Source organism: Hipposideros armiger, unplaced genomic scaffold (assembly GCF_001890085.2).
Source record: "Hipposideros armiger isolate ML-2016 unplaced genomic scaffold, ASM189008v1 scaffold_85, whole genome shotgun sequence".
NCBI classification, from domain to species: domain Eukaryota; kingdom Metazoa; phylum Chordata; class Mammalia; order Chiroptera; family Hipposideridae; genus Hipposideros; species Hipposideros armiger.
In genome coordinates, this window is record NW_017731435.1 from 366,621 (window position 1) to 389,611 (window position 22,991).

General features: G+C 58.2%; 2 protein-coding genes across 7 annotated transcripts in view; both read right to left on the reverse strand.

Moving 5' to 3' along the window:
• Positions 1 to 816, reverse strand: part of KNDC1 (kinase non-catalytic C-lobe domain containing 1) — a 51,241-nt gene extending 50,425 nt beyond the window's left edge. Inside the window, exon 1 of the mRNA XM_019644075.1 lies at positions 738 to 816. Within this exon, the coding sequence (XP_019499620.1) occupies positions 738 to 816 (79 nt within the window). The remainder of the gene's footprint in view (positions 1 to 737) is intronic.
• A 4,102-nt stretch (positions 817 to 4,918) lies between these two features.
• The window catches only part of ADGRA1 (adhesion G protein-coupled receptor A1), a 31,341-nt gene continuing 13,268 nt past the window's right edge, over positions 4,919 to 22,991 (reverse strand). For 5 of the 6 annotated variants that reach the window (XM_019644064.1, XM_019644062.1, XM_019644063.1 and 2 more), the window contains 2 exons: positions 8,778 to 8,876; positions 4,919 to 7,560 (listed from right to left, as the gene is read on the reverse strand). In XM_019644064.1, the coding sequence (XP_019499609.1) occupies positions 6,363 to 7,560; positions 8,778 to 8,876 (1,297 nt within the window). In that variant the 3' untranslated portion in view covers positions 4,919 to 6,362. The remainder of the gene's footprint in view (positions 7,561 to 8,777; positions 8,877 to 22,991) is intronic. The other variant, XR_002124200.1, reaches the window with a different exon arrangement.

The window sequence follows — 22,991 nt, forward strand, 5'->3', positions numbered from 1 at the left end:
ACCTGGGGCGGAACCGGGGGATCCTGGCGCTGGCAAGGCCGCGCTCGCTTTGGCTGGCGCTTGGGTCCGCCCGGGACGTCGGCCGCTTTCCGGGGGGGGGGGTGCCCAGCGCGGGAGGGGGCGGCCTGTGAGGGGCCCGCGCCGTTTGGGGGCGGGGCCAGGCGTGTGCCCGGTGTTCCGAGAGGAGCCGCAGGCCGCTGCCGGGATCGCGTCCACTTGGGCGCACGCAGAGGCAGGGCATTGGCCAACCCCAGGGAGGGCGCCGGGCGGGTCCCCGACCCTCTACCGGGTCCCCGCCCCCGCCCGCCGGCCTTGGGACGGGGCTGCCGCAGTCCCCGCGGGGGTGGCGGCTGCAGAGGCTCCCAGGCTGCCGGGCGGGGCTGCCCGGGGTGGGCCCGGCCTGAGACGCTGTTGCTTGGCCTGTCCCCCTGCTGGAGTCAGGGTCCCGCCGACGCTATGTGGGGACCAGCAGTGACAGCCTCACCCGCACCTTGCCGGCCAGGCTTCTGGGTGCGGAGCAGAAGCCCGAAGGCCACACAACCTCCCCTGTTTCGGCAGCTGGCTAGCAAGTCAGCCCTTCGCTGCCCCGCTGGGGTCCGTTAGCAGGGCTGTGGTCAGCACCCGCGTGAGCCTTGGCCCGAGCTGGGACCTGTGGTCCGGCAGCAGCCCGCCCCCACTCCCGCCCGACGAGGAGCCGGGAGGCCCGCAGGGTAATGGTAATGCTCCGATGGGCTCACCACGCTGGTGCGCTCGGGCGCCCTGCACCCCAGCCAGCCCTGTCCCCACAGCCTCTCCGGCCAGGCTCACGGCGGGCATCCCATCAGCTGCTGTGGCAGGAGGCGGGGCTCGTGACAGGCTCCTCCAAGTCCCAGGGTGCAGGAGGCAGGGACACGAATTCCTAATGGCGTGTCCTTGGGTCAGGTCGCTGTGGCCCCTGGCCCGGGGATGTGACACCCAAGGATGTGAGGGGCTCCCGCGTCACCAGAGAAGCAGATGGGCAGTGAGGCCTCAGGCTGGCAGCCGGGTGGGTGCCGGGCAGCCTCACCTTGGGCCCACCCCACTCAACCGAAGAGGAAATCCCTGCAGCCTCCGCCATCCGGGGCGTTTGGAAACCGGAGCAGCAGCAGGGTGGGCGGGCTGCGCTGGAGGCCGCAGGAGCCGAGGAAGGGCCTCTCCCAGCAGTGCGGCCGCCTTGCTGCCCCTGAGCTCTCTCTGTGGGCACCACACAGGGACGCAGAAGGAGGGGTTCCAGCTGCCCTCCCCGATCTCCCTCCTGCTCAGCGCCCAGGGCAGGGGGCCCCCAACGCACACGTTCTCCTGCAGTCTGCTCACTGCTGGTCTCTGGCCTTTGTCACACTCAGACACCATCAGGACTTGGTCTTACGCTTCCGAGGCCGTCTCTCGCCAGATGGGGCTCCCTGCGCTGAGCGGGTCTTCCAAGTCTCGGCTCGGGAGAATTTTGAAAGGCTGTAAAACCACTTGCACATTTTGAAGTCGACATCTACATTAAAAAATAAACATAAAAATGTAAATAATTGCAATGAGTGTCATGTCATATCTGCTGTGGTGTAAATATCGACATTTTGAAATAACGTTGTCAGTCACTCTTGTAAATGTACCCACAAAGCTAAATGCCCAAGTGGTGTGATGCCCACCATCAGCCGTTACAAAAAATCAGCACGTTTCCTTTAACAGTCAGAAATCTTCATCATAACATTTGTTCATTAAACTCATTAAAGTCATTGAATTTTGCCCAGAACTTGTCTACTGTGACATATTTTTATGCTTGAAAGTTTCTGTAGGTTCCCCACCACTATTTTTGGCAACAAGTACACGTGTAAGTTTTAATAAATACATTTTTTTTACCATTAGACTCATGTTACATTATCAGAGTCTTGGGCAAATAAGTGACCGTGTTCCTCTGAGCAATGGGGACAAATGCACAAGACGGCAGACCCCTGGCCTGCTGCTGGGGCCAGAGCTGCCTTGTCACTGAGGCTGTCACTCTGTGGCTGTCGCTTTGTTTCTGCACACCCTGGCTTGTCCCTGTCCTGCTTGGCTCTCCGTGGGGGGTGCTGGAAAGTAGGTGGGGCCCCATCTCCCCTGTTCTTCCCTGGGGCGGAGGCTGGTAGTTGGGTCTGTTTCCAGCCCCACTCTGGGAACCAGCCTCATTGTACCTCCCTCAGGACCACAGCACCAGTGGGGCCACCCCCCTCCTCAGAGGTCTGGGCCCCAGGTTCTAACAGCCCCACCCCGTTCCCTCCCCGTGCTGTCTGCCTTCCAGCCCGCCACGTCTGAGCACACAGCTCCCAGCACATCCATCCTCTCTGTGCAAGTAACTGGTGTGGCTTTCCCACAGCGTCCAGACCTGCGCAGTTCCTGTCAGTCAAGGAGGTCGCGTTGATCTGCCACCTGCTTTTTGTCGCAGTCACACAAATGTGCAACTGAGTGACAGAATCGGGGCGTGAGCAGGTTCACGGTTCCCAGAGGTGACACGCAGGGCCGGGGACTCGCGCTCGGCCCCACTGCCCCAGGCCACCAGCTCACTGCCTTTCTGGGGACTCACTCTGGATGCGTGCTTCTTTACAGGGCGTGGGGACCATGGGGTCACTGCGGACACAGGTCCTTCGTCCAGTCGCCCCGCTCTGTAACACGCCTGGATCAGGAACACTCAAATACCCAAATGTGACTTCTCACACTGGAGAGCTGGAGAAAGATGGGGGTTCACCGCTCCATGAGAGTGTCGATGAGGGGGCCTGGGCTGGGTGCAGAGTGAGGGAGGGGCGGCCCCGAATGAGCTGGAGCGTGATCAGAAAGCTCCGTCTTTAACCCAGTGCCAGGTGTCTGTGCTCACATGGGTCTGCGTGCCCACAGCCCCCAGGAGGCCGCCTCCCTCCTGGCCCATAGCAGCCCGCACAGCAGAGTCATCCTGACCCCGACCCCCATGCCTGCAGGTTGACCGTCTCACTGTGAGATGGACGCTTCTGTCCCAGGAGTGGCCACGTGGTGACTGTGGTTCATGTCGGAGGGACAAAGCTCTCTCTCATGTCCCTTCCTGTTCTGCCCGCCCTCCCGAATGGCCGTCGCTAAGATTTTACCCTCGATCTCTGCCTCCCCAGGGCCCCATCCCCCACCCTGGCCCCTGTGTCCTCATGAGGCTCTTACCCTGTTCCTCTGTCCCCACCGTCTGGGGACACTGACCCCTGTAGCGGCAGGGCTGGCCTCCATGAGGGCCACTAGTCACCCTCCCTGACTTTTGGGCTGGGTAACATGCTTTGATCTTGGATCCAACGGACAACACTCTGAGCGAGGTGCAGGTGCCGCGCAGGCCAGAGGCCCGAGAGTAACTGCTTCCCCACCCCAAGAAACACCAAGGCCAGGGGGCAGGTGGCAGGACGCAGGTGCAATGTGGGCACAGAGTGGGGACAGATGTGCCCCCTGCAGCCACCATCTCTGTGTGGCCTGTTCACCACGTGGCTGGCACGCTCCTGCCCAAGGCCCTGAGTGCCAAGGGTGTGGTGTTCCTCTTAGGGTCCCCTGCCTGGGGGGACAGGCCTCCCTCAGCTGCTGTCACTGCGGCCGCCAGTGCCGTGTGGCGCAGAGCCTGTCATGGTGCAGGAGCCCCCAGGACAGCTGCCTTGAAGGCAGGATCCTGGGCCTTCGCCCCCGACAGCCTGGCGCTCATGTCCGCTGAGCTGACCTCGGTCCCAAGGCGGGGCTTCGGGGACGGCGGCTCCTTTGACTGCACCTCCTAGAGTCCTGGCCAGGCAGGACGTGTTGCATCGGGGCGAGGGGCAGGGCTGGTGGCCCTGGGCCCTGATCCACAAGGCAGATGGGAGGGCCCCTCGCTGCTAGAGCCCCAAGGGCGGCTGGTCCAGAGATGGGCCAACGGGCTCCTGGAGGAATCGGGTCGGGCGGAGGCGCCTTTCGTCTGACTATGTGCAGCAGTACTGCCTGGCAGAGCCTGCGAACCATGCTGAGCCCTCAGTCACAGGCTCTCTGGGCCCCGCTGACCAGACGCCATCACGGCACTCGGGAATGACGGAAGCTTCCTGGGCTAGAAGTTTCTTGAGTACTTTAGGCTGATTAAAGCTGTCACCATGTCCTGGTGTGACCACGAGGTCTCCACCTGGTGAGTTAGACAGGAGCACGCAGCAGGCTGCGGCAGACAGGACCCCCTGCGAAGAGCACGTACACGCGTGCACACACACGTACACACACTTGTGCACACACAGTACAACCCACACTCAGACACGCACAGGGCCACACAACCCACACACAGTGCAGACATGCAGCACATGTGAGCACAATCATGCATGAGCACACCTCACAAACACACATGCACACTCATCTGTACACACTTCCTCTCACATGCTCACATAATACTGTGTATACGCACACTCACACAGCACTTATGCAAACATGTGCGCACGCGTGTACACACTCAGACCACACCCATGCACGCTCACGCATGCCCTCACACACTCACACACACAAAGCGCTCTAACAGCACACCACCCACACATAGTCACACATACACAAAGGAAGTGACACAAAATGTCAGGCCACAGACAACCTTGGCTCCGACCTCTCACTGCACACCCTCCCGGAAGCTCGCTCCTGCACTGCCGTCATGCTGTGGGTTTTCATACTCTGGAGACATTACATGCCAATGGGACATGTCACCACACTGTCCCCAAGTGGACTCAGGAGGCTGAATCAATATTGAAACACACATGGTTTAATGTTTAGTGTGGACTTTCTTTGGTTTGAATAATGAGGTGAGCTCTCTGTTCTGCCAGGGCCGCCGAGGGCAGGGACGGTGGGCATACACGCGGGGGCCACACACCAAGGTGGGCCACCCCCCCACAGGCTGAGAGATGCACACGGACGCCATTAACCAGCCTCACAAAGGGCGAACAATGCAAAACACTGTATTTCGTCTGACGGGTATGCATCTACAGTGCACACAGCATGGTGTCAGCTCTCCGGTCCGTGTCGGCTACAGAAGCAGGTGAAGAGGCAGGCGAAGGAGACAGGAACCGCCGGCGGTCATCCGGGTGCCCGTCTGGCTGACCTGTGAGGACACACGGGGTTTGCAGCAGGTACAGACACTGCGGGAAGTTACAACGTCACTGTCAGATTTGCACGGATCCCAGGAAGGGAGGCTGGCTGTGCTCAGATACTGAGCATGGGCCCCTGGGAGCCCGACATACTCCCCTCCCCTCCCGGTGTGTGAGGGGCCTGCTCCTCGTGATGTCCCCCCACCTACATGGCGCAGCACAGAGGCACGCCCCAGGGACGCAGCCAGGCAGAGCACTGGACACCCAGCCCTCAGACGCTGGAGAACACGCTGCTCTGCCCATGTGTGATGTGCCGTGCGCACGTGTGGTGGTGACGTGTCACCACGTGTGTGCACGCGTGAGCACATGTGTGGTGTTGCATTGTGCACGTGTGGGTGTGAGCGTGTGATGCACACATGTGTGCGTGTGCATGTCTGCACAAGTATCACAGCTGCAGGAGTGAGGGAGGGCCGCACACGGTCTCACATGCACGTCGCATCCCTCTGGGTGTCCGGGGTTCTGCCTCCGTGGGGACCCACTGACCCCCACCCGTGGGATGGGTCACCTCTGTCCTCTGAGTCAGGGCGTGGTGCCCAGATGTTCATGGAAATGCAAGCGCCTCCTCTTTTTTCCCGAATGCCCATGTTGGGGTGAGATTCAGTCCTGACAGGGGCTTTGGCAGTCGAATCTCCATTGAAGGGCGTCTGGGCATCTGCAAGCGCCGGCTCTGAGGCCCCAGTCAGCGCTCTGAAAGCTGCCAGTCAGGCTGCTGCCCCAGCATCTGTGATGCTCGCAGGCCTGCAGGACGGGGGCAGAAGGCGGAGACGGTGCCAGGCAGAGGAGCTGACGTGGGTCCCTGCGAACAGAGCGGCCGGTGGCGACGGCCCTGGTCCAGAGCACACTGGGCTGGCTGGAGGCTGCCGCCCCTCGGAGCAGAACTGAACACACACGCTGAACACAGAAGATACTGGCGGTGCCTCCGGTGTGGCCAGGCCCGCCGTGGGTGGGCACTGAGGGCAGTGCCCTGGTCGAGCCCTGCCCCGTTGCTGGGCTGCCCAGGCACTGGATGCTGAGGGTGGAGAGTGGTGCCAGCAGACGTGAATGGCTCATCTGACCTTGGGATTAACGGTGGTGACATGTCCCAAACTGTCTTCCCAGTCAAGTCCTTCACAGCGAGGGGTCAGTGGGGATGCCAGCTACTTTTGAGAGGTTCTGTCACTTGGTGACCCCCGGCCTCACATGGCAGAGGGGCCCCGCTCTGCTCTGAAGCTCGTCCAGGGGCGGGTGGCGGGGGGCCGGCTACACGGCCGTCTCGTTCCTCCAGGGCCCCGTTCGGATGTTGCCCGTGCTGTCGGCACCGTAAGGCAGGGCGTCGTGCTCGTCGTCCTTGAGCCGCCCGTTCTGGCCGGGGCCACCAAAGGGCAGGGACTGTGTCCTTCGGAGCATCTCGAAGTGGGCGGGGCCGTGGGCCGCCTCCCTGCCCAGCCGCAACGGGCAGCCGTAGAGCGTGGGGCTGGCGCTGCCGCCTTCGGGCTGGCTGACCAAGGGGAAGGGGTCGCCCTGGGCACAGCAGGCCAGCGCGTGCACCCCCGCTGGGCCCTCGAGCGAGCTGGTGGGGCTGTCCGTGCACGAGCTGTGGGGGCTGCCGTCCAGGCTGGATGGGATGTGGTAGGCGTACTCCTGCTCGGCGGGGGCCGCCCGGAGTCGGCCGAAGTGGTGAGGCTTAGTTCTGCCCTGGAGGCAGCTGTGCAGGGGCGGGCCATGCCCAAAGGCATCCTCATGCACGTGGATGTGGGCTGCGTCCTCTGCCAGCTGCTCGCAGTGCATTTTGGCGCAGCAGGGCGTGGCCGGCGACAGGCAGCTGACGTGGCTCTGGGTGGCCTGCAGGTTGGTCATCTTGCAGTGGCCAGCCGGTGGGTGGGCAAAGCCCCTCGGCTTGCCGGGACATGGCGAGTCCTGCAGGCAGGTCGCAGGCCCCAGGGCGTCCCCATTGGCGTCGAGGGCCGGGTGGGCGTCCCCGCGGGAGGGGCAGCAGGACCACCAGCAGTGCCACACGTCGTCCCGTTTGGCGCAGTGGTGGATGAGCACAAAGAGCCCCAGCGTCACACAGAAGGCGCCGTACAGGCAGCTGAAGACCATGTCCAGGAAGTGGCCCTGGGACACGGCCAGGGCCCCGAAGGTCCACGTGGCCGTGAACAGGAACAGCGTGAAGGCGGCAGCCCTCAGCTGGGCCTGGAACGGGTGCTCATTCTGCAGCAGGCAGGCGGCCAGGGCGTCGCAGCTGGGTGGCACGCCCGACGGGGCCCTGGGGCTGGGGCCGGCCTCCGGCCCCGCCAGCTGCTGCTGCTCCTCCGTCCGCTCCCTGAGCTCGTACCTGCGCTCCGGGTGACGCCTCAGCTGGACGTAGGTGCCCAGGAAGTACACACAGGTGACCAGGGTGATGAAGGCCGCCGGCCCGTAGAACGCTCCCAGGCTGGGCTCCCAGGCCATCCAGCAGCTGCGGAAGGAGAGAGGGTCAGCGCGAGTCTCACTGGGCAGAGCGCCCAGCGGAACGAGGGGTCACTGTCTCCCAAGCTCATCGGGACAAAGATGTTTTCCACAGTGACTGAGTATACTTGTGTGACAAGGACACGGACGCAAACACAGGACGCTAGCGTGATGCAGGACAGAGCCCGGCCCGCCCAGGCACTGGCATCTGAGTGACCAGGCAGCGTGGGGGAGCTTGGGGTGTTGTGGGGAGCACCGGTGGGGCCAGGCCCACGGTCCACCATCTGCCTATCCCTCTTTGATGCTTTTCTCAGGCCTCTGTTGTCTTTCACCTTTTTCAGCGAGACTGCGTGCCCTGGACGGCACAGGGCCAGCGTGCCCTGTGGGCTTGGCCTTTTGGAGGGACAGAGGGAGAAAAGAGAGCGGTGAGGGTGCTGGGAGGGTGGGAGGCGCAGCTCAAGGGTCCCAAGGGCTGTGCTATGGCCTGAGCCCGGCACGACACGGGTGTGAATGTGGAGGCCTGACTGGCCTCTGTTGCAAAGGGCAGCCGGGGTCGGCTGTGGGGAGAGAGCTCAGTGGTGACTGTGCACGCCCTGGACCCTGAGGTGCCCATGGAAGTCACTGCCAGGTGTAGCCCACAGATGGCCTCATGGTCAGATGTGGCCTGGGAAGCCCATCGGGGCAGGCTCAGCTGATGACGAGGGGCCTCCACCAGCCTGCCAGGGGACGGTCTGATGCACTCAGGTTGTTCTGGAGGCTGGCAGTCAGGAGGGGGCCCGGGGGAGCGTCATGGGGCACGGGCGCCCGCAGAGCTGGGGGTGGGCGTCCTATAGAGGGGATGACAGTGAGGAGGGCAGTGAGGTCCCCAGGCTCGGATAGGATGGGGAGGGTTTGCCGGGTCTGTCGCAGCTCCTGCGTGTGGCTAGGTCCACACTCTGCTGGCCTTGGCAGCGCTGCCCCGGGGATATTGGTCCCCCAGACCCTTCCCATCTCCAGAAAACCAGCCCATGGCACTCAAGGAAAGCAGCAGGGAGCACAGTCTCTGCATGGTCTCCGCAGGGCCTGGCCTCGTTCCAGGGCCGTTTCAGTCCGTCATCCACCAGCGGCTGTGATGAGTGGAGGTGGTACCGCTAGACACCCCACAGCAAGGGCACTGGTCCCAGGGGGGCCCTCCTGGGCAGGAGCCTTGCTGATGGCTGTCCCCGCCCCCTCAGCGCCTGTACTCACTATGCTGAGTCTTTGTCCTCTGTCCCATAGTTCCGGATGTTTGTGGCAGCTGTGACTCCACAGATGATGAAAGGAACCCCTCCACTGATGAGGTAGAACCTGCCGGTGAGAGGGAGGCCACTCACTGCCCTTTGAACGCAACTGGGTCCCCCAAGGACAGTGCCACATTCGGGGCAAAGGGGGGACATCGCGGCTAAGGGGTCCTGGCCAAGAAGCAGCGGTCAGTAAGAGGCAGCCCCAGCCCAACTGACCAGGGAGCCCCTGCCAGCGCCTGGCCTCCCCTCACCCCCCTCTCCCCGCCCCACATCTTCCTCGTGCCCTCCCCTCACTCCCAGTTTGCTGGCTGTTGTAACCCCGCAGAGATGGCTCTGGCCACGCCCCAATGCCTGTCCCCAACAAGAAGGATCACATGGGTCTCAGGGCTTTGGGTGGGAGAGGATGACCCTGCCTAACATGACTTTCAGTGACCCCTGGGGGCTCTGCCTCCCGGAAGTCTATAACCAGAGAACACATCCTTTAGAATAAAAGAGAAATAAAGACATGTTCTAACAGAAATAAAACTTAGAGAGTTGCCATCAGCTGATCTGCACTCCAAGAAATGCTACATGGGGTCCTTCAAGCTGACAGACACTAGGAGTAAGGGAAGAAAGCACATTGGAAAGCTGAATATTAGGGCAAATATAAAGGTGTTGTTTCCTCTTAACTTTAAAATATATATGACAGTTTAAAGAAAGAGTATTAGCTCTGCCTTGTGGAGTTTATCATACACGCAGGGGTAATATGTACGGCATCTGTCGCATAAGGACGGTAGGGGGGGAATGGCCCCATACAGTTGCATGGTTTCTAATATATTTTACATGGAATAGTAATAGTAGAATTTTCACACTAAATAAACTGTGAAAATGCTGTGGATTTTAATCCCTAAAGCAATCACACACACACTAAATAGGCAAAAGCTAAGAGATAAATTAAAATGAAATTTTAAAAACGATTAAAATAATCCAAAAGAAGGAAATAAAAGAGAAAAGGAGGAACAGAAGAAAAATAGAAAAAGAAGTAAAAACAGAAAACAAATAGTAAAATGGAGACCTAAATCCAGCCAAATCAAAATTCCATTAAATTTTAATGGACCAAACACTCCAAAGGCAGAGACCATCAATTGATTAACAACAGAAAGCAAGTCATAAGGCCGGCCAAGTGGCGCGTTGGTTAAGAGCTGGCTTGGGACACCAGAGGGCCCCGGTTCGGATCCCACATATGAGGGCCAGTGACAGCTGTGAGTCGCTGGCGACGGAGACAGCGGAGGCTGCAGCCCCTGTGGCAGTGGGTTGCCATGGGCTACCGTGTGTAGCCAGGAGCCAGCGTGAGCGGCCAGCAGCTGCAGTGAGCGGCCGTCCAGAAGCCGGCGACTGATCTGCCTCGCCAGGGAAGAGCGCAATGATGGTGCCAACTTGGGCCAGTGAAGCAACGTCCTCCACAACTAGACTGAAGAACAAAAGGACAGCAACTTGTCTGTTCCCCTTCCCCCAATTCCCCAGCACTGTTCCCATCCCCCCAATTCTCCAATAAAAATCTTAAAAAAAAAAAAAGAAAGCAAGTCATAGACAGTTTACAAAAGAAACATTGAAAATATAAAGACACAGAGAGGTGGAAAGTTAATGGACAGAAGAAACAATCCACACAACCCTGGAGCCACGCAGGCTGGAGTATCTACATTAACAGCAGACAGAACAAACTTTAAGAGAAAAAGACGAAGGGGCACTTCATAACGACGTCAGTGTTAGTTTGCAAGAAAACACTGCCACCGCGAATGTGTGAGTGCTCAAGAAAAGATTCAAAACCTGGGAAGCAAAATGGACCAAGTTAAAGGGATAAATAGGCATTTCAAACATCGTAGTTGGTGGTTTTAACTATTCTCCCACAGCAATCGATAGAACAAGTAGTCAAAAAAGGTCAGTAAATAAACAGAGCAACATTATTTGTCCCTAATTGTGCTTCCTAGGACATCGCAACCAACAATTGCGTAGCAGTCATTCTTTTCAAGCACACGTGGTCTGTTCATCAAGACGGATGATGTGGTGCTCCAGAAAACAAGTCTCAATAGACTTAAAAGCACTGAAATCATGCAGAGTGTCTTCTCTGACCATAATTAAATTAAATTAGAAATTAATAACAATAATATAGCTAGGAAAATCACAAATAACTGGAAATAAAATGACACACTTCTTTTAAATAATTAATTCATGAAATAAAGAAGAAATCACAAGGGAATTCAGAAAATACTTAAAATAGAGTGGGAAGGAAAATAGAACATAAGATTTCTGGGATGCAGCTAACGCAGGGCTCAGCGGGACATTCATAGCTGTGAATGTTTCTGTGGGAAAAAAAGAAATATCTAAAGTTCAGTGAGGTAAGATTCCACCTCAACAAGGCAGAGAAATAAAAGATTACAGAAAAACGGAAAGGAACCAGGAAGGAGATAATAAAGATAAGAGAAGAAATAAAGAAAAAAGAAAAAAACAAGTCCTGAGGATGTAAGCTACAGCACGGTGAAGACAATTAATGACACTGTGTTGCATATTTGAAAGTTGCTAAGAGAGCAGATCTTCAAAGTCCTCATCACAAGAAAAAAATTGTAACTATGTGGGTGATGGTTATTAACTAGATTTATTGTGGTGACTATTTCGTAATATATACAAATGTGGAATCATTATGTTTTCCACCTGAAATGAATAGAGTTTTATGTCAGTTATACCTCAATTAAAAAAAAAAGACAAAAAAAATAGTGAAAATTACCAAGGCAGAAGCTGATTTCTTGAAAAAAACCAAAAAAGCAAAACTACATACCCCTAGCAGGCTGATCAAGAAAAGACAGAGGATACAAGTTGCCAGCATCAAGGAGGCTTATCACTGCCCATCCCACAGCTGGAAGGAATGAGTACAGACGGTCCCGACTTATGTTGGGTCGACTTATGATTTTTCAACTTTATGATGGTGCTAAAGCAATTTGCATTCCTTAGAAATGGTGCTCTGAATTCCGAGTTGTGAACTTTCCCAGGCTAGCAACATGCAGTTTGCTGCTCTGGTGGTGCTGGGCGGCGGGGCGATAGTGGGGGTCACTCCTGCACTGGCAGGGCTCTGTGTGCCAGTGCTTTCGGATATTGTGTTCTGAACACGTTTAAGGGGGGCTCAGCTAAGCTATGATGCTCGGTAGGTTAGGTGTAGTAAATGCGTTTTCGACTTACAATTTTTTTCAACTTATGATGGGGTTTATCAGGATGAAACTCCATTGTAAGCTGAAGAGTATCTGTATATTGTGTACAAGTGTATGTTAATAATTCAGCAATTTAGATGAAATGGATGTTTTTAGAAATAACACAAAAAATCACCGACATTGAAACATGAATAATTAGGAAGTCTGAATACTCTGTATGCAGTAAAAAGATGGGCTTCAATTTCCATAACCATCTAACAGAGAGACTCCAGGTCCTGTGAGCGTCACCAGTGACTCTGGTCACACAGCTGTGGAGGAGACGGCACTGGCCTTATACAGGCTCCTCCAGAAACAGAAGAGGGGGTACCCTCTAATGCAGTTTGAGGACAGCATAAGCTGGTACCCAAACCAGAGGAGCACATGGAGAGAAGTGAATTCCCTGGCGATTCCCTCGGGGACGCAGGCACGACATCTGTGACAATGTCTTATCAAATGAAACTCAGGACTTCATGAAGACGATAAAACCTCGGACCAGTAAGATCATCATAGAAATGCGCAGTGTGGTGTTTGTAACAGTCGGTCACTTTATCATATAAACGTGATAAGGAGAAACCACGTGATCATTCCACAGACGCAGGGAAAGCCTTTGAACACACGGCCATCACTGCCGAGATCTCAGCAAACCAGGACACAGGTCTCCGCCATCTGCGAGGCCTCGGTGAGAACCGTCAGCCGGCGTCCTGCCTGACGAGAAGGTGTTGAATGCTCCCCTGAGGTCAGGACAATTCAGGGCTGTGCTTGTCCCCACTCCTTACACACTGTCTGGGAGGTCCCAGCACTGTCACAAGGCAGCCAGGAAGCAAAGGTGCCCTGAGCGAGGATGAAGTACGTACATCTGTTGCAGGTGACATCACCTGAGAAATGCAGTGGGGTGCACAGACAGGAGGAGGGCTGGTAAGGGAGTTAATCAGGGAGGTTGCAAGGCCAATACACAAAACTCGGTGATACTTTGTACGGAAGCGGGAAAGCACTAGAAAACAAAACAGCTATTTACAAAGACATAAAACCATAATCTCAGCAGACTCTTTTTTTTTTAGCTGAAAAATTTACCCTAAATTTTATACAGATATGTAAAGGACCTAGACTATTTAAAGCCATCTTGAAAAAGGCACAAAAAGATGGAGGATTTACATGATCTGACCTCAAGACTGACGATGAAGCCACAAGAACCAGAACAGTGTGGTCCTTGAGGAAAGGCTGACAAGCTGACGAGCGATACTCGGCTGCAGCCCTGCCCAGGCGGGCGCCGGGCCCCGGTGGGGAGAATCGCTGAGCGCTGCCCCCACTCGCCAGGGCCCATTCTCCCTGGGGTGAGGCCAGAAAGCACCCAAACAAGGACACGTGATGTGGGGTGGTCTGCTCAGGGAGCGGGTGGGTAAGTGATATCCACGAGTGAGAATGTGAAATCGGTCCCGGTCACAGGCTGAGTAATGGCCCCAAAGAGGTCCACATCCCTGGAACCTGTGAATATGCTGCCCTACATGGCAAAGGGGACTGTGCAGACGTGGCTCACGATGACCCTGTGACGGGGAGATGGTCCTGGATTGCCGGGGTGGCCCGGTGTCAGCACGAGACCCTTTACAAGAGGAGGCAGAGGTCAGGGGCGAGAGAAGACACACGTTGCTGGCTGTGGAGACGCAGGCGGGCCCCGAGCCAGGGGTGAAGCCACCTTAGAAATTGCAAATGGCAAGAAGACAGGCGCCCCCCTGGCGCCCCCGGGCCACACCTGGATTTAGTGCAGAGACCGCGTTTGGACGTCTGACCTCTAGGTCTGTAAGAAAATGAATGTGCTGCTTTAAGCCACTAAGTTTGTGGCAATTTGCTACAACAGGAACAGGAAAGTAATATGGTCCCAACCACACGCTGCTCAAAAGTTCACCGTCCCAGGTGGGTTCAGAGTGGGACTGAAGAGCAGAGTGAGAAGGTGCCCTGAGGGGACAGTGGCCGGGACGTTCATGTCACTGTGATTCGGAAGATGACTTCCAGCCGAGGGAGCAGGTAAAGGAATTGGTGACATGTAGCTGCACGCAGTGTGAGGGATGTATAAGGAACTCACACGATTCAGCAAGAAAAGGCAGATAACCCCAAAGAAGAGACTGGACGGGGCACTTCACAGAGAGAGAGCCTGAGTGCCCCCCGCAGCCGTCCCCAGGGCGGCGCGGATCAAACCCACGGCGGGGAGAAGAGGATATGCACGGGGTGGGGTGGGAATGAGTGACGCCCGACCAGGCGGGGCCATGGCAGCCCGGCCGCTCGCCCGCCCGCCACGCTGGGGGCAGGGGCAGGGTGACAATCCGTGGTCTGGTCACGGTCTGTCTCTCTCACACCACGTGGCGAGGTGGCACCATACCAGGACACACAGATGGGTCTTTAAGAACAATGTTCAGGGAAAGAAACCAGATTTAAAGACATAAAACGAACGACTCCATGTAATCACAGCTCATAATCGGTGCAGACAAACCGGTGCTCGGGGATGAACACTTGGGTGGCAAACTACAAAAAGCAATGGAAGTCTGGGAGTCACGACAGGGGCAGTGGGGTGTGGGCAGGCCCCCAGGCCTCCCGGCAGGGGAGACTTCCACTTCTTCACCTGAAGAGCACACAGCAACAATTTCATAAGTCTACATTGATATTCCAGGCTTTTCTTTGGTGGAAATTCTATTTCTCAAAAAAAAAAAAAAAAAAGAAAAGGGAGCAGACCTTTCCCGGAGCCTCTGGTGCAGGCAGACCTTGGGGTGGGGGGTCCCAGCCCCCTGACCTCTGCCACGCCTCCACTCGTCCTCTGTGAGAGGCCCAGGGCTGTCCCCAGGCTCAGGGCCCTGTCTCGCACACTCACCTGGCTGCCGATTGGAACCCATGGTCCAGGAGGAATAAAACAACCCTGGGACACGGAGAGGCTGGCTGGTGGGCAGAGGGCCCAGGGCAAGGTGGCATCTTAGCGGGGCTCGCAGCTTCCAGGAGATGACACATCTGCTTCCGCACAGCGCTCTGTGGTCACAGCCTGGCCAGAGTGTCAGGGCTGAGGGGCTGGGGGAGCCGGCTCCGGGCTGGGGCTTATGCCCGGCACGCGTAGGGCAATGTCGGGGGACCCTGTGTCACCTTGCCTTGGCATCTGCTTCTCGGGACAAGAAGCCATGGACAGCAGGTGGCTCAGGGCCTCCCTGTGGCCCACCATTTCCATTAGAAAGAGTGACAGGGCCCAGGACGAAATGTCAGGAGGAGGAGTGGTCGGTTCGGCGGGCAGATAGAAGCGCCAGCGTGTGTGCTGCTCAAAGGGACGGCCGGTCTCAGCAGCTCGGCTCCAGCATCGCGTCGCCGGTCACCACCAGGATCCGGTGTCCACGATTATCTGGCCAACAATGAACTCAGGCCTGCTGGGGTTTCTGAGTTTCAATGCTCAGGTCTTTCCTAAGCCGGTTTAATGTTTTAAACGGCGCATTTGTTTAAGAGTCCCTCTGTGTGTGTTTACAGCTGGTCGTTAGCAAGCCCTCTAGAGCCAGCCGTCTGGGAAACCTAACTTTGAAGTCCAAGTGCCTGCCTCCCACGGCGCTAGGTGGCCACATCCTGCGCCTCCCGGTGTATTAGCTGTGTCCTGGGATGCAGCTTTCCAGGTCAGGCTCAGCCGGGCGTCTGAGGAGCCCCAAGAAAGAGTGGGAACGACAGAGTGGTCACTCTCTCCCTCCTCGCGTCAGGGGTCGGGAACAGCCAGCTCCAAGCGCCAGGGCCTGGGAGTGGAAGGTGCCTCAGGCTGTGACAGCTCTGTCCACAGGCCAGACGCACGCGAGACGCCCCACCCCCAGGATGGCCTGAGAGCCACTGTCAGGTGTGACAGACACCCGCCCGCGAGATACACTGACATGAACAAGTGCATGTGAGCGATTCTTAGCAGGGTCATCGTGGCCAGGCCCTCCCTGTGTCCTCTGAGGGCAAAGACGTTTGGGGACGGCGCTCAGAGGGGGCAGCAAGTGGGAGGCAAGGGGTGGCCTTGGAGAGTTTGGGCAGGCCCCAGGGAGGCCGGGTGGCTGTGGTGGCAGGATCCACGTGACCCCTGAGGACAGTGAGGGGACAGCCTGCAGCCTTTCTGACAGGGGTGGGGGCTGGGGGTGGCCGGGGCCGTGCGCGGGGCGGGTGTGGGCGCTGCTCCCAGGTCCCAGCCCTGCTGCGGGAGCCGCTGTCACATCCTCCCGTGACAAGCCTTTCACCCTTGACTTAGAAGGGGTCCTGCCACTGTGGTCTTGCTGTGACGTCTTCACTGCGTGTTTTCTCCTCAGCTTTCCTCGATGGCTCTTATTTATTTATTTATTTATTTTTAATTGAGGAATTGGGGGAAGGGGAACAGACAAGTTGCTGTCATTTTTGTTCTTCAGTCTAGTTGTGGAGGACGTCGCTTCACTGGCCCAATTTGGCACCATCATTGCGCTCTTCCCAGGTGAGGCAGATCAGTCGCCGGCTTCTGGATGGCCGCTCACGCTGGCTGCTGGCCGCTCACGCTGGCTGCTGGCCACACACGGTAGCCCATGGCAACCCACTGCCACAGGGGCTGCAGCCTACGCCGTCGCCGGCGACTCACAGCAGCCCAGCTCCAGGTTGAGCTGTTGTTCAGCATCTTAGCTGTAGAGGGCAGTGTCACTGGCCCTCATATGTGGGATCCGAACCGGGGCCCTCTGGAGTCCCAAGCCAGTTCTTCACCAACGCGCCACTCGGCTGGCCCACTTCGATGGCTCTTAACGACGGTTCTGGCCTGGAGGAAGCTGTATGTTCTTCAGCCTCAGACGCCCTTCTCAGCGTGTTCCCAAGGGGTCAAGCCACATCTGGGCCCTGCTACTGTGGTTGCGAAGCCCTCACCACCTCCTCCACTCTGGATTCCATCCCCTGCCTGCTGCTGACCACCCAGGCGGACCTCTCTGCCGGAGGGGACAGTCCCCCAGCCAGGGGAGGCAGGAAGGTGGGGACGGGCTCATGGGCGGTGCTGGGGCTGAGGAGTGAGGCCCTCTGCCTGGAGGATGGTGCGGCCTCATCAGGTGATAACAGGCCCAGGAGCACTTCTGAAGTCCGAGCACACGGCCTTTCAAGGCCCCTGGACGAAGCCACCTGACAGCTGGAAGGTGCCCCCCTGACTCCCGGCCCTGCTGCCCACCGGCGCCCCGGCTCATGGAGGAGGCAACGTCCCCGGGCGCCCAGGTGTGGACGTGAGGCTGACGCAGCCCAGCGGAGAATGGGAACCATGGACGTCGGACGTGCATGTGGGGGCTGGGTGAGTGCGGGCCCCACCCCAGGCGCTGCCCTCGCACACAGGACCCATCGGCCTGGTCCCGCTGCTTCTCTGTGTGGATCGGGGCTTCTGAACGCCAAGAAATCAGGCTCATGCTTTCAGTAAAAGCCATTTACATCCACCGGTGAACACACGGCTCTTAAGATCGCAAAGTTGCCTCTGAAATGCTCAGCGGCTCATCCGGATTTCGTGATTTCCCTTCTCTGTGTGGCTCTGACCAAGGTGGGTGGAAGGAGGTGACAAACCTCAGGGGTTTGGTGCCTGGAGAACAGCGGGTGGACAAAGTCCTCCGGGCTCATGAGGAGAAAGCGAGTGACGTCTGACCTGTCCCAGATAGAGCACCGGCATTTAAAATGTGACCACAGTACCATCTGACGGTTCACTTGGGGACAGGTGCCAGCACGTGGGATTGTGCGATCACTTTTGCCTAAAAAGAGCTCTGTGTTCGGTACCTGGACTGCAAACCAGGACTCCTGCCTCAGGCGTGGGCTCCAGGGCGCTGAGGGCACAGGCTGCTGGCTCAGTGCGTCCTGAGCTGCCCTGCCAGCCCTGGGCTCTGCTCCTGGCAGGGCAGCTGTGCACCCAGGTGCCCCAGGCACCCCGTTGGCCCTGCAGCTGCAGGAGGGGCTGCGTGGGGCCCTGGCCCCACGCTGGGTGCTGGGCAGTGGGCGTGCCCAAGCCTGGGGTTGTCTTCAGGGTTTGCTCCGCGGCCCCAGAAGGGGTCCTGCAGAGGGAGCCGCAGAGCCGTTCCCAGGGCCGGCGCAGCTTCTGGGAAGCTGAGTGAAGAGCCCCCCACCCCTCGTGTCGTCAAGGTGTAAGCGCGCCGGTGCTGATGCCGTTTTCACGGAGAAAAACCAGCAGCCGACTTCAAGCAATAGGAAACTGCTCCGTGCACTTATCAGAAAGGGCAGGGCAGGTTGCAAAATGAGGATGCGATGACGCGCAGCTGAACGGGGAATTGGCCTCGGGGCTTTTATAAAGTCACAGCAAGGTCTGTATAAATCTGAAGTAGCCTCCCTTTGGCCGACTGCTATGGCCTAAATGTGCGTGTCTCCCAATTCCTGTGGTGGAGCCCTAACCCCAAGGCGATGGTGGGAGGTGAGCAGGTCTGAGGGGGGAGCCCCAGGCTGGGGGGGGTCAGTGCCCCCAGGGGGTCCCCCGCCCCTTCTGCCAGGTCAGAACAGGGACAGTGACCCAGGGGACTGCCCTCCGCCGGCCACGCAGGTGTCTGATATCAGACCTCCTGCACCTGGAACTGGAGAAATGCCTGCTGTTTACAAGGCCCCAGGCTCTAACAGCCCAAACCAGGCCCTCCATGGGGGGAGGGGAAGACGAGAGGTCTGTGTACTCAGGCACCCTCCCTGAAGGGGGCTGCCCGGCGGGGTTCGGAAGGGATGCCCCACAGCGTGCGGCCCGGCCCACCGAAACTGCAGCCAGGCACACGCACTGCTGTCCCAGCCACGTCCCCGAGAGTCCCCTGAACGGCGCAGACACGGCCCACAGAGCGCTGTGCGTGGGGACCTGTGCTCACTAAATTATACGGCAGTGTCTCCTACGGTGATAAGATGGCAGGCAGGCCAGAGCTGTGAGGAGGCGGGTGTTGATGGAGCTGAAGGGAACACAGGGCTCAGCGCCCTGAGCACGGTCACCATCATGAGAAGCTGTGGCTCCTGTCTCATGGAGAAGGGTCGGCTCAGAGGACACGGTGTCCGGCCTGGTCTTCTCCTTCAGCACGGCTCAACCCGTCTCTTCCTCCCACACTCTTCTTTCTTCTGCCATCCAAGCTGGAGCGAGGGAAGGCTGCTTGGCTGTGAGGAGACAGCGACCCCGAGGCCTCTCTGCTCTCTGAGGCTCTGGGGCGTCCTCACGTGGCTGACGGACAAGGCTGTTCTGTGTGCTGGGCCCACAGCGGGATTTGGGACACCTGCTCTCCTCCGGGGACCTGAGGGTCAGCAGCTGTGGCGGCTGAGCGGGCAGGGGTGCCTGTGTGGCCAGCCCCAGTGAAGCCCTGACCGAGCAATCAGCCGTGTCCCTGGGCAGAAACCCTGTGTGCGACTTACCCCTGGAGGGAGGGGCAGGCTGTGCATGGCCCGCCGTGTGGCGTGCGCGTGTGGGCGTTAACACTTGTGTCGCCGGCCCGGTTGTGTCCCAGGCCCTGCCCCATGGAGAGCCTGCCGGCAAACCCAGCCCCTGGTCTTCTCTTGCTCCAGCCGGTTTCTGCTTTCAAACCCTCACTGGAGGGACCCTCGTCCCCGCCCTGGCCGTGCCCTGCGTGGCCCTGCATGGCACATGGTGACGCCCTCTCAGCGAGTATAATAAACCTCTTTCTTCGAAACCTCGGTTTCATTTCCTCCCATGGCCTCCCTGGAGTGACGGCTGCAGGACCCTCCCGGCCAGAGGGCAGCACTGGGGAGCCTTGCCAGAATCTTCCAGACTCAGTCCTGTGAGCCCTCAGACCCTCCGCAGTGGTGGTCAAGCCTGCTGGTCCCTCCCCCTGGGAGCGGGGTGCTCGGTCGGATGCTGTCCTCCCACAGCCGGCTCAGATCAGGCTCTGAGGCTGTTCATTCGAGGACAGTTTAGAAAATATTTATCAAATTCCTGTCGTTTCTCTGTTCACAGTTTCAACATGTAATGCGTAGGAGCTGTGTGTCCAGCTCTGAGATACGGAGAGAAACAGCCCTTCCCTTCCACCCGGGGGGACACAGCAAAGATCTGCAGTGACACATACGGGGACAGTTGCCAACCACAGCTGTGGGGTCAGGACGACCAGTGGTGCCTGAGAGTCTGGTGGGCTGTCCAGCAGAGCAGGCTGGCCCAGGCTGGCGTGCTGGACACAGGCAAGTCACGCGGAGGCTGGGGGGACAGGCGTCTGTCCCCCCAGGAGAGTGCCAGGGATGAGGCAGGGACAGAGGGCTGGGGCCCGGCTGCGGGGGCAATGGGGGGCCCTGCACGCTTTCAGAGGTGGAGACTCAGTCAGGCTTCCACATTAGGTGGGAATCCTGGAGGCGTGGTGGTGGCCGGGCTGAAGGGTGCCGAGAACGGCACTGGAGGCCCGTGGGGGAGGGTAAGTCCTAGCCAGGGCAATCAGGCAAGAAAAAGAAATAAAATCCGTCCAAATTGGAAAGGAAGAAGTAAAGCTATCCGTATGTGCACATGACACAATCTTAAAGAAGCCACAAGAAAGCCCTACAGCTGATAAACAAATTCAGCAAAGCTGCCGGACAGGTCAACACACAAAAACACTCGTATTTCTGTGCAGAAACAATAAACAAGGAAAGGAAATTAAGAAGGCGGTCCATTTGCAATAGCATCAAAAAGTACTTAGGAAACAGCTGAACCAAGGAGGTGGGGCTTGTGCCCTGAAAACTAAAACTTTGCTGAAGGACTGAAGACCTAAATTCATGGGAGGACCCCTGTCAGGGGACGGGTGCTGTTTGTGCTGCAGTGTAAGCATGTACTTCTGAGAGTGCTCAGCCAACGCAGCCGTCAAAGGCCCAGCGGCTGTTTTTGCAGAAATGGAAAAGCTCACCCAATATTCTCATGGACCCTGATTTGCCAAAACCACCGTGAAAGAGAAGACGGGCCTGCCTCTCTACTCCTTGACCCGAAGGCAGTGTGCCTGACGCCCCGAGTGTGTGGGGGGGTCTCAGCAGGGGCAGCCCCCTCTGCCCAGACAGGACTCACCCACAGCTGGCCCGGCCACGTCGCCCCCGCGCTCCCGCAGAAAGAAGCCACGCCTGAAATGTTCAGCCACCCCGGGTCCTGCAGAGTTTTCGTCTCCGCAGTTTTCTTGAACTCTCTGGGGTGGGCTTAGCTTTCCCCAACGCTGAAAAGGGGGGCTCCTGAGAGACCCCAGCACGGGCCTTCTGGGAAAGTGAGGGCTCTCGGAGTCCCACAGGCCGACTCCTCCAGAAGCAGCCCCCTTGGTGGCTGCAAAGGCGGCAGGTGTCATCTGTGTGGCCACCTGGCAGCCAGGGTCAACGTGAGAAATTGGATAATCGGCCTCTGGTTTCTCGAAGCATCAAGTGCTCTGAGTTCACAGCTGCTTGCTTTTCATTTCTCATCAGAAAACTGCAGAGCTGGGCCAGGAGGCCACGGCTCCCTCTGGCACAGACACGGGCTGAGCTCGGCCGAGGCCCCAGCAGCACGAGGCCAGCTGGTGCTGATGAAGCTCACGCTGCTCCCCAGCCTTGGGGTCAGGGTCACGGACCAGACAAAAGGTGCCTGTTGTGGGGCTGGAGGGAAGAGCCGTCTCTGATGAGTGTCCTCTGGGTCAAGCTGGAGGGCTGACCCTGAGCCCTTGGCGTCCGGGAGGAAGGGCTCGGGCCCCTGACCTGCTCGCCCAGCCTTTGGGGTGGTCACAGCTTCTGGCGTCCTTGGGGAAGGCCCAGCACATGAGCCACCAAACCCAGGCCAGGCCGGGCAGACAGAGGCCCATGGCTGAGACCTAAGTGGACGCCCCGACGTCTGCACCCACGAAGGGTGTGTTTGCAGAGCTGGACATACTGGTGATCATGGAAGCCACTGGGGTCACAGCACCATGTACCCCTCACATCAAGGTTTTTTAGTGTGAAAGGACGGGGATGCAGAGGAAGGGGTGGCAAAGTGATCTCAGGGCCGCCCAAGAGGAACCGCAAGTCCCAGGGAGACCTGGGGTGTGAGCGGGGCAGGAGCCCACGGAGCCAGCAGCACCTGGGCACGTGCCTTGGCAGCTTGCATTTTTTTTAATTAAATTATTTTTTATTATGAAATACACATTTTTTACTTTTTTACCTCTCAAGCTGCCTGCATTTTGAAGCCACCAGATAGAAAAAAGCAACAGCCTCCATCTCATTCTTCAAAAAACCAGGCAACTCCTCAATCAATCAATTACAGAGCAGTAAATGCATTCTGAGAGTGGCCTTTAAACCGGGGACCTGGGCGTCCCTGGCAGAAGATGAGATAGTGGGAGCCTGCCGCCGGCCGGCGTTGGTGGCACCAGCACCACACCCCGGGTGCCGCCTGGCAGCGTCCACTCAGATCTGAAATCCACAGTGTTGGGAAGCCTCTGGTGGAGGTCACCTTCGTTATCCAAACGACACAGGGCATTGTCTTATCTGCCCCCAAATGGGTTCTTCTGGCATTGGGCACGTTGCCAGACGGCCCTTCAAATTCGGAGCTGGATGGAGCTCAGTCTGAGGGGCTGGGCGTCCACGGCCCCCTTGCACGGCCACAACCTCCCAGCGGCAGCAGCTGCCTCACGGGACCACCTGGGCGGGGCCACCACAGGGAACCCCAACAACCCACAGCCCCTCACAGGACCACCTGCCCCCTGAAGCCTCCTGTCCTGAGGAAGTCACAGGACGACTGGCTGGAGGGGGCCCATTTCCAAACCCGCCATCGATCCCAGGTTGAAGGCCCTCCAGTCACCTTGAGTCAGCAACGGAGCTGCCTTGGTTTCCTCCAGCTAAGGAGCAGGCGCCTTAGGTCAGAGACCCGTGAACAACCCAGGCTCAGGCCTTGCTGACCCCCATGGGAGCCGTCTCCACCACGGCCCACTCTCACCCACCATCGCCGGGAGCTCAGCAGCACTGGAGAGACACTCTGGCTCCCTTAGCCCAGCAGGACAGCTCCAGCCCCCCAGCAGACTGCACAGACCTGCCCCTAGTGCCCCCCCAGCACCCCGCCC